The sequence below is a fragment of the Osmerus eperlanus genome, chromosome 18, assembly GCF_963692335.1.
Source record: "Osmerus eperlanus chromosome 18, fOsmEpe2.1, whole genome shotgun sequence".
Classification (NCBI taxonomy): domain Eukaryota; kingdom Metazoa; phylum Chordata; class Actinopteri; order Osmeriformes; family Osmeridae; genus Osmerus; species Osmerus eperlanus.
Window position 1 is genome coordinate 5,252,702 of NC_085035.1, and position 8,580 is coordinate 5,261,281.

General features: G+C 43.3%; 2 protein-coding genes across 5 annotated transcripts; both read right to left on the minus strand.

Moving 5' to 3' along the window:
- Positions 1 to 271: 271 nt before the first annotated feature.
- On the minus strand, positions 272 to 4,236 carry LOC134038740 (UDP-glucuronosyltransferase 2B15-like). Of its 3 annotated transcripts, XM_062484287.1 has the most exons (7): positions 3,477 to 3,609; positions 2,467 to 3,191; positions 1,741 to 1,889; positions 1,459 to 1,590; positions 1,285 to 1,372; positions 953 to 1,172; positions 272 to 812 (listed from the first exon to the last, which is right to left on the minus strand). In XM_062484287.1, the coding sequence occupies exons 2-7, from the start codon at positions 3,188 to 3,190 to the stop codon at positions 530 to 532; spliced, it is 1,596 nt and encodes a 531-aa protein (XP_062340271.1). In that variant the 5' UTR covers position 3,191; positions 3,477 to 3,609; the 3' UTR covers positions 272 to 529. The 3 variants fall into 3 exon arrangements, with proteins under 3 accessions (XP_062340271.1, XP_062340270.1, XP_062340272.1); XM_062484286.1 differs by lacking the exon at positions 2,467 to 3,191 and having other exon boundaries at positions 3,477 to 4,236; XM_062484288.1 differs by lacking the exon at positions 3,477 to 3,609 and having other exon boundaries at positions 2,867 to 2,914.
- Positions 4,237 to 4,635: 399 nt separating this feature from the next.
- On the minus strand, positions 4,636 to 8,410 carry fktn (fukutin). 2 transcript variants are annotated; one of them, XM_062484291.1, is made up of 10 exons: positions 8,281 to 8,410; positions 7,839 to 8,032; positions 7,594 to 7,650; positions 7,268 to 7,468; positions 6,888 to 7,165; positions 6,664 to 6,796; positions 6,416 to 6,545; positions 5,877 to 6,010; positions 5,559 to 5,683; positions 4,636 to 5,231 (listed from the first exon to the last, which is right to left on the minus strand). In XM_062484291.1, exons 2-10 carry the CDS (start codon positions 7,938 to 7,940, stop codon positions 5,018 to 5,020), a joined length of 1,374 nt encoding a protein of 457 aa, XP_062340275.1. In that variant the 5' UTR covers positions 7,941 to 8,032; positions 8,281 to 8,410; the 3' UTR covers positions 4,636 to 5,017. The 2 variants fall into 2 exon arrangements, with proteins under 2 accessions (XP_062340275.1, XP_062340274.1); XM_062484290.1 differs by lacking the exon at positions 8,281 to 8,410 and having other exon boundaries at positions 7,839 to 8,274.
- Between the last annotated feature and the right edge of the window lie 170 nt (positions 8,411 to 8,580).

Below are 8,580 nucleotides of genomic sequence, written 5' to 3' on the forward strand. Positions count from 1 at the left end.
TCTTAAACACAAAGTCACAAAATACTTTTGTATGTTAGTAAAACAACACATTCATTGAAAAAAAGACTAGAATATTTTTTATTGTCGGTGTACTGTCCAGGCAACAAGCACTATCGTAAGACTATGAGAATGTCCTTTTGGTCTAAAAATTTGGATCAGTGCAGATGTCTATGTTATCTGATGACTATGTTATCAAGCAGTTAACCTCTGCCACTGGATAGAGCTGTAATCCTGTGCCTTTTGATCTGAGCAAATATAAAGGAGTCACAAAAGCGATCATCCTTTTATTTAGAACTTTTTAATATTTTTAAAACTCATTGTTTATAACGTTCACTCGTGTTAACAATGACACCTGCTGATGCACTTTGATTCTACAACATTAACTGTACATATACTGTACACATATAAAACATAACATTTCATATAACAACTTATCATTTTTTAGAAATTTCATTTGCTCTTAGCTTGTGAAATAAGAGTAATAATCTATATTTTCCAAGGAGCTCTACAGCATCTGTTAAAAACTGCATCAATCTGTCTTTACTCTTGGTTTGCTTTTCCCACAGCACTTGCGAATGCAGAAACAACACGTTTTTATCAGTAGAACAAGGATGAGTCCCACTACAGAAAGCAAGAAAGCTGCTACATCTAAACAGTAGTACTGGTACCAGGTCAGGTTGTGTGCTTGAACCCTTAAGTGCTTGGCCCCCTTGTTGCGCATCACAAACTCAATCCAGAACACAGCTGTGTCCAGAGGTCTCATTGGTTGGTCATGATGGATTCTTGAGAGCTTCATCATGTTTTCTTTGTATCTGGCGAGAAAATGAAATAGTAATATGACTGCATTGCAAATGGCAGTTTGTTGTGGCATGGTCAATTAAACAAGTTTATCCATTTCAAAACTTAAAATGTTGATTAACAGCATCAATTTTCTTGAACTAACAAGACTTACGACGGGTCATTAATGACTGCATTGAGACCTTCCACCAAGTCTTTGGATTGCATCTTGTTGAAGTCCATCATAACTGCGGCTCCCTTGCTTTTCATGTGCATCATGTTGTCAGGTTGGTCAGCAAACAAGGGGATCCCGACCATTGGGATGCCGTGGTAAATAGCTTCATAAAGGCCATTGGTCCCACCATGGGTGATGAAGGCTTTGGTCTTTGTATGGCCTGAATGACACAACAATCAGAATCAAATGAGTGTTTTAAGAATTGTGGGGGACACCAGTCTAGAATGGTATGATGTTTACTGTAAAAAAAGAGACAAATTGCTGTTTTGTACCCAGTAAGTCATTTTGTGGAATCCAGTCATAAAGTATTGTGTTGGGAGCAATAGTGTCTGGTTTCTCTCCACTGTATCTCCAAAGTACCTTTAATTGAGAAAACAGAATGGTAAAGATCTGGGATGTAGAATGAATTATGCCAGAAAGCTTTGATCGAAAACATATCAACTAACCTTCTGTGGTATTTGTCCTAACGCAGTGGCAATTGTGTTTCCTCTTTCTTTGGTAAGGTTCTTGATCATGGAGCCCAGAGAAAACACCACAATTCCATCATCCCCAGAACTCTGCACAAACTCCTCGATATCCTGAAACAAAGTCCATCAGCATTTCATTTGAATAATTAAGATGTATATAGAGATGGGCCATAGATCTCAGGATTGTTTCATTTCAATTGGTATCACAATTATTGTCGAGTAATGTTCGTACTTAAAATTGGAATTTAATGAAAGTCTTACAGTAGGAAGTGGCTTGGCAGGTTTGCAGTGAAGGCCTCCAACAAACTTAAAGTTTGGGAGGAACGGTCGAGGGTACTCAAAGTCCCAGTAGGTTCGAATCAACCAAATGTCTGCCTTCCCTATCATCTCACACAACGATGTAGGTTTTCCTGATGAAGATGTAAGAACAGCATCATTTAAGAGTCATTGGGGAGTCAGGTGGCTGAGCGGTGAGGGAATCGGGCTAGTAATCCGAAGGTTGCCAGTTCGATTCCCGGTCATGCCAACTGACGTTGTGTCCTTGGGCAAGGCACTTCACCCTACTTGCCTCGGGGGAATGTCCCTGTACTTACTGTAAGTCGCTCTGGATAAGAGCGTCTGCTAAATGTAAATTTAAAAAACGTAGCTACTAACTCCTTGTTGTACGTAACACTGGTCCACACACAGAGGTAGATCAGTGCAGGGCATGTGATAAATGCTTCTGCAAAGAACAAAGTACTTTTGTGTGTACAAAAGCAATAACAAGCATAATCCTTGTATTATAGCTATGTTGTATAACTGGAGGTGAGCTTGTGTGTGAATATTAACGGTGTCATAGTGCAACTAGTTATCTTATCACACGGGAGTAGATTAAATCAGAAACACATTGCAATCAACGAACAGTAAAATAAATAGAAATACAAATAATTGTAGGAAGGCAGGAAATGACAGTGCCTTTTAACCCTTGAAACACTGTAATCAACTTACCATATATTTCACTATAGTAACTATCCAAATTCATAAAGGAGTGTAGCTTGAACATGAAAGATTGTAAAATTAACATGAGAAAACTCTTGACTCTCTCAGAATAGGTCATTTGAGCCGTGTAAGACAAAGGGGGCGTGGGAACATAAGAGGGAGGTGCTGGCATCTGACCACAAAACCGCTCCAGCGTAAAGCCAAACGTAAACCTCGAAGTGATAATGTAAGGCAGGCCAAGAGTTTCTGCCATCAGGTCACTGCAGGGCATCATGGGATCAGCAAGGAGCACGTCAAACGTGGATTGCCTCAGCGTATCAAGAAGCTCCTGATTTCTTAGCATAGAGTCGCACATGTCCAGCTGCATTTGAGTTGTTTTTCCCATTATCTCCCGTATTTTGAGGCCCACCTCTAGCATGGAGGCATTCTGAGCCTCATACATCCAGTACTCCATGAAGTCCTCTGTTACAGCATGCATTTCTTCTTTGCTAAAATCGACATGGAAAACCTTGAAGCTGAATCGTTCTTTCTTGGTGTAGTCGACAGAAGGTGAGGCTGAGCATATGAACACTGTTACAGAGTGATTACGGTCCACAAGCGCTTCCAGCATGACACGAATGTTGAGCCAGTGACTGTACTCCCCTGGAAACACCAACACATTGCCACCATGTGCACCCTGCACCCAACAGAGCATGAGGAGGGGAGAGCAGAGCAGAACCTTCAGAGACCCCATCCTAGTAGAGCAAAAGCAGAGACTGAGAGGAGCGAAGAACATGCAGAGTGTGCGAGTCGAGCATCCGAAGTCACGTAAGTAGAGATCACAACAAAGAGGGCGTGCTCTGAGTCAAAGTCTATGGGCAGTGTACACAGTTTGCAGTTGAGTAATCCCTCTACACCACCGAAAACTAAAGTTTGCTTCTGAATGAACCTAGTTTTCCCATTAAAGTTCCTCTACAGTTAAGCCTTTAAAGTATGTAACAATACTATTGAGACGTTTGATTCACAGGGCTTTTACTTACCACTAAGTTCACTGTAGAAGACATCAAGTGTCATCTTTGCAACAAGATGGCAAACTATGTCTTGAGACAGATAGAACAGTGTGTTCTTCAGCCTCTGTGTGAAATCCATCTGATCAATGTAGCTCAATCCTGGGGCTGGAACATAAGAATGAGGGGATGGCACCTGCCCACAAAGTCTTTCCATTGTGTGGGCAAAGGAGAATCGCAGACTGAGAACGAATGGTATATCCAGCTGTTCTGCCAGGTACTCAAAACCTATTGTTATGGGATCACTGAGTATTACGTCGTACTGTTCTGTCTTTAGTCTCTCCAGCAAGTCTGTATTAGAGAACAAAGTTCTGGCTGTTGCCATGTTGAATTCCATACTAGTTTCCATTAGGGGCTTCATCTTCATTACAGCCTGGATGATGTTATCATTTGGCATGTCGTAAGTCCAGTATCTTAGTATCTCATCCATCAGTTCATTAAACTGTTCTTTGCTGTGGGGCACTTGGAGAATTTCAAAGCGGTACCTAGCAGTGGTGCTGTTGTCCGCTACGGTCGGTGAGGCTGAGTTGGTGATGACTGTGATCGCGTGTCCTCTCCGAGACAGCTCCTCCACGATGTTCTTCATGTTGATCCAGTGGCTGTGCTCTCCAGGCCAGATCAAGATCTTCCCCCCCGACACACACAGAGGGGAGTAGAGGAGTAGCAGAAACACACCTCTGCTCACAGTCCACATGTTAAGGACATGCGAAAATAACAACTCTTGAACAGATTCCAAAATTGTAGTCATGTGACCAAATGGTTATGATTGATTGGACAGTTCGGGATTGCATAATCGTTTTTTACAACATTCCAGATAGGGGAATGTTCCTGTAGCAGGAAATGAAGCTTTGTTGAAGAGAGTTGTTTTGTGGAAATATCTTGAATGTCTCCAACAAAACAATCATCTTAACTCCATATTTATGACCAATCCCTGTAAATCACAATCAAAGAAGGAAAGCAGTAACTTTTTTGAAATCTTGATAGCCAAATGGAGACAGTAAGAGCATAGATGTTTGCTATGTTTTGTTATAATGGTTTCTGACGACCACCAAATAAACCTAAATTGGAGTATTATCGTATGAGAATCTGAATGAAATGTGTAGGCAAAAATGTGTAAAAAGTCATTTTCATCACTGTAAAAAGCATGGCTTTTATTCAGTAATAAATATACAGTTAACAAAACATGAGCACACATTTGTCAATGTCAGTGGTTAGCTTGTTACAAGAAAAAGAGTACTTCCACACATGGTATCAACCGTGAGTAGTCTAATAGGTGACAGCCCTTTGGCGCAACCTAGTGGATCTATGTACATTTTCACATTTCCAACCATAAAATGACAGGCAGGCAGACTGTAAATGAGTTCACATTGAATTCACACAATGTCATGTATGACCCAGATGTGTTGAGACTGTTGAGACATTGAGACTGTTCTGTGGCAACACAAGTACGTCTGAACGGTCCAGGCAGCGCCTTCACGAAGCAGTCTTTTTCGAAATCTTGGGGAGTGTGTCGCTCAATACACCTGAATGACATCATCCCATTCCCTCACAGGCCACACCCCATTCTCCTGCACATTGGCCGGAGAGCTCTTCCAGTCCCACGTTTTGACCGGCGTGTTCCAGCTGGCCCCGTAGTTGGCTAACACGTAGTCCAGAGTCTCACAGGGGACACGGACTCGGAGTTCCATCAGCTCTGCCCAGCAGAGGCTGAACTTTGGGAAAACGTACCTAGCAGAAGGAGGGCATATTTGCTATCATTTCTACATGTTGAATAACAGACAAACGACACTGTACGAAAGCTGCCCTCGTAGGCCTGTCATTTACATTTAGTCATTTAGCAGACACTCATATCCAGAGTGACTTACAGTAAGTACAGGGACATCCCCCCCCCCCCCGAACTGGCAACCTTCTGATTAATAGCCCGATTCCCTAACCGCTCAGCCATCTGACTCCCTCAAACAGACTTCTTAAACATCTTAAGTTGGTGGCCTGCGAGGCGACTCAATCACTAAGCAAGAAATAGAGACGCCATCTAAAAGAGAGGGTGATATTTACTTGAACTTTTTGCCACTCTTTGCCTGGGTTCCTCCATTCCACATGATGTCTCCCTCCTCATAGAAGAAGAACATGTCCAGTTTAACATCCAGGCCCTGGAAAGAGAGTTCTAGACTGTCTTCGACCTTGTGAAAGAGTAAGGAGACAGTAGAAAAGAAGAGGGGTGAGAGAGAGGAGGGAAAGAGAAGAAAGAGAAGGGGTGGGGAGAAACAAAAGAAGAAAAGAGAGGAGGGAGATAAAGAGAGAGAGTAAAAAAAGGTGTAATTCTTCATCATCCCTCATTACCAGTCAATGTTGGTTAATAGAAATGCACTTTACCTTTCCAAATTTGTGCTTTAATGGAAGCCCAGCCTTTTGAAATGCTGAGGTGATATCATATCTGTAGTCTTTGATCCAGATTCCCAGATCCACATCCTTGCTGTAGGGAATAATATTGCACTGTCGAAACCAGCCTGTAAGGGGGAAGTCACATTGTGATTAGCCAATTAGCCATTAGACAGCCAACCGAGGAAACCTATTGGAAGTCAGAAGAATCTAAACAATGTGTGAATATTGGGGTGTTAGGTTTAGCTCAGTGTATAGAGCATTTAACTGCAGATCAAGATGTTGCAAGTTTAAATCCCCCTTTGTAAAACAATTTTTGATGAAAGCATCTGCTAAATGAACAAATCATTATCATTGTTAATGTTGCTTCCCCCCCCCCCCCTGCACCCGTAATCCCAGTAAGGATTTTGGCTAGAAATTGGAATACACATCATTCACAAGACACAGATACAGTGCAGATACAGTTAGTGTATATGACGCTAGCATTGGTGTCTCAATGCACTTCTGTGGGTACATGCAAATGGTTCTCCTACCCAGGCAAGTGCCACTACTCAGCCAGAATGGCACCCCCAGGGCAGTGAGGGTCCTGGCTGCCAGATACAGGAGGCTCTTGGCCTTCATCCTGAAGTCCATGGCTTCTGGAGATGTGTCGTCTGGGTACATCTGGTCAACCAGCAGAAGAAACGTTTAGGCATGGAGTCCAGATGAAGATAATTGAGAGACAGAGAGAATGATCTAGAAATCGAGTGGTTGAGAGAATAGAGAAGGGGAGGGGTCCAACCTGAAAGAAGGCGCGAGACTCCCTGTACCTGCACTCCAGGAAGCGGGCCTGGGAGTGCTCTCTCAGGAAACGGGAGATGTTCCGCGGTATCCGCACGTCAAGCCCGTCCAAAGCAGTCAGCACCAGCTCCGGCCTGGAACACAAAGCCACCCAGGGATGGTTTTTTTCCCCCTCAGTAACCTGCAGCGGAGTCAGCCATTTTGTGTCTTGACTGGGATATCTACCTGTCGTAGGCTCCTGCGTGGCGGCCATAGTCGAGCTTCCTGAACGGGGCGAGCGTCCGGTCCATGTTGGGTTTGAGCCGCAGCGGGCCGTGCCACAGGTAGTTCCCGCTGCGCTCGTACAGGACCACAACGTGGATCACATGACCCTGGAAGTGGAACAGGAAGTGGAGGGGGATCTCGTTTCCCGACAGGTCTTCCATGCTGACGAGGCGAGGGTCCTTCCCTCGCACCTCCAGCAGATCGAATCCTCGCTCCTCGGCTGCCGCCACCAAACCAGGCTGCTCACAAAACGCAGAAAAACCAAACGTCCTATTCCCCACATTTCCCAGGCGCCTCAAATACGAAACAGTACATTACATGCATAGGATGTGCTTGCTTACATCATACTTCCAGAGGTTGCTGAACAAGGCGAAGGTGGTGAACTCTCGGCCGGTGCAGAGGAAGGTGCAGTGGGGCTCTCTGACCAGGCTGTCCTTCAGCAGCATGGAGTCCTGGGAGAGGAGAGCCAGGCCGGCTATGTCGGCCAGGAACACTGGCATGTTGTATTTGTTCACCAGGGCCAGGAACTTTTTCACCACCTGCTGTGATCAGGGATCACCATACCCCACATTACAGAGCAATGTCAGCATTTTGCGTTTTTTGGACTGTTTGAATTTAGACAATATAGACTTAATTGACTCAAAAATAACCTGCACAAAATACTTACCCATTGGACATCATTTGCTGATAGATGACCACTCCGACTTAGGATGTGTGGACCACTCTAGAAGAAAAAATTCAGCAATAATTTTGACTGTTGGGATTGTACAAAGGCACATATTGTTTAGTTATGATGTAAGTGTTTCATACTGGATGTCTGTCAAACAGTGAATACAGGTGCTATGTGTGACTATGCTACTGACTGGAACAAATCGTTACAAAGGGCTTATGTCATCCATGTCGTTAACTCACCTTAGAAACATACTGCCTGTAATAATAGAGTTGGAATAAAAGGAATACCGAACTGGCTGCAATGAGAAGGACAAGCACCAGTGTTCTGTTCAGTCGAGGCATTAGTTCTGCTTTGTCGCTTTCCTTGATCTTCGTATTGATGGTGCTGGTCAGATGGACCAGCACTAACCATGTTCATTTGATTAGAACTCTGGCTGGAGAAAAGGTGCAGATTACAAAATAAATTTCCCCTACGTTTAAACAAAGTGACGTCCACGCTTTCAGCTATTCTAACTAGGGAAAATGAATGAAGACAATTATAGGTAAAACAGGCCAATTGCTAGTAAGCAAATAAGATTGCTTTGCTACTGGGTTACGCGATAGAACATTTATGAAAACGCCATCTTGAGAGATATCAACCGCTACATTCACGTAGGTGACCAATAATCCGTAAAAAGCATACTTGAGATAAATTAAAGAATGTTACATGAATTTCCATCAGTTCCATTAGTATCTTCTAAAAACAAAACACACTGCTGCAGGGGGCGTCGAGGAACCAACGCGCATGACCGACACAGGAAAAACCTAGCACGAAAGCTATCCAACGTCACCTGCTGGATTGGAGGGTGAAATATGCATTTTTATTTTCATTAAATGTTTTCATGTTTTGTGTTCAGTAAAACAGTTACAAATTATTAAGACGATTTAATTTTGTAAACCTAGAAGGCTGATGGGGTTGATTTGACAATGACTACCAAAAAAG

Excerpts from the sequence above, each read along its gene's own strand:
- LOC134038740 (XM_062484287.1), bottom strand. The coding sequence starts at position 3,190 with ATGGGGTCTCTGAAGGTTCTGCTCTGCTCTCCCCTCCTCATGCTCTGT. Across the intron at positions 1,591-1,740 it reads CTGCCAAGCCACTTCCTACT|GATATCGAGGAGTTTGTGCA; the intron begins GTAAGACTTTCA and ends ACTTTGTTTCAG. Across the intron at positions 1,373-1,458 it reads TAGGACAAATACCACAGAAG|GTACTTTGGAGATACAGTGG; the intron begins GTTAGTTGATAT and ends TCTCAATTAAAG.
- fktn (XM_062484291.1), bottom strand. The coding sequence starts at position 7,940 with ATGCCTCGACTGAACAGAACACTGGTGCTTGTCCTTCTCATTGCAGCC. Across the intron at positions 5,684-5,876 it reads TAAAGCACAAATTTGGAAAG|GTCGAAGACAGTCTAGAACT; the intron begins GTAAAGTGCATT and ends CTCTTTCACAAG. Across the intron at positions 5,232-5,558 it reads AAGAGTGGCAAAAAGTTCAA|GTACGTTTTCCCAAAGTTCA; the intron begins GTAAATATCACC and ends TCCTTCTGCTAG.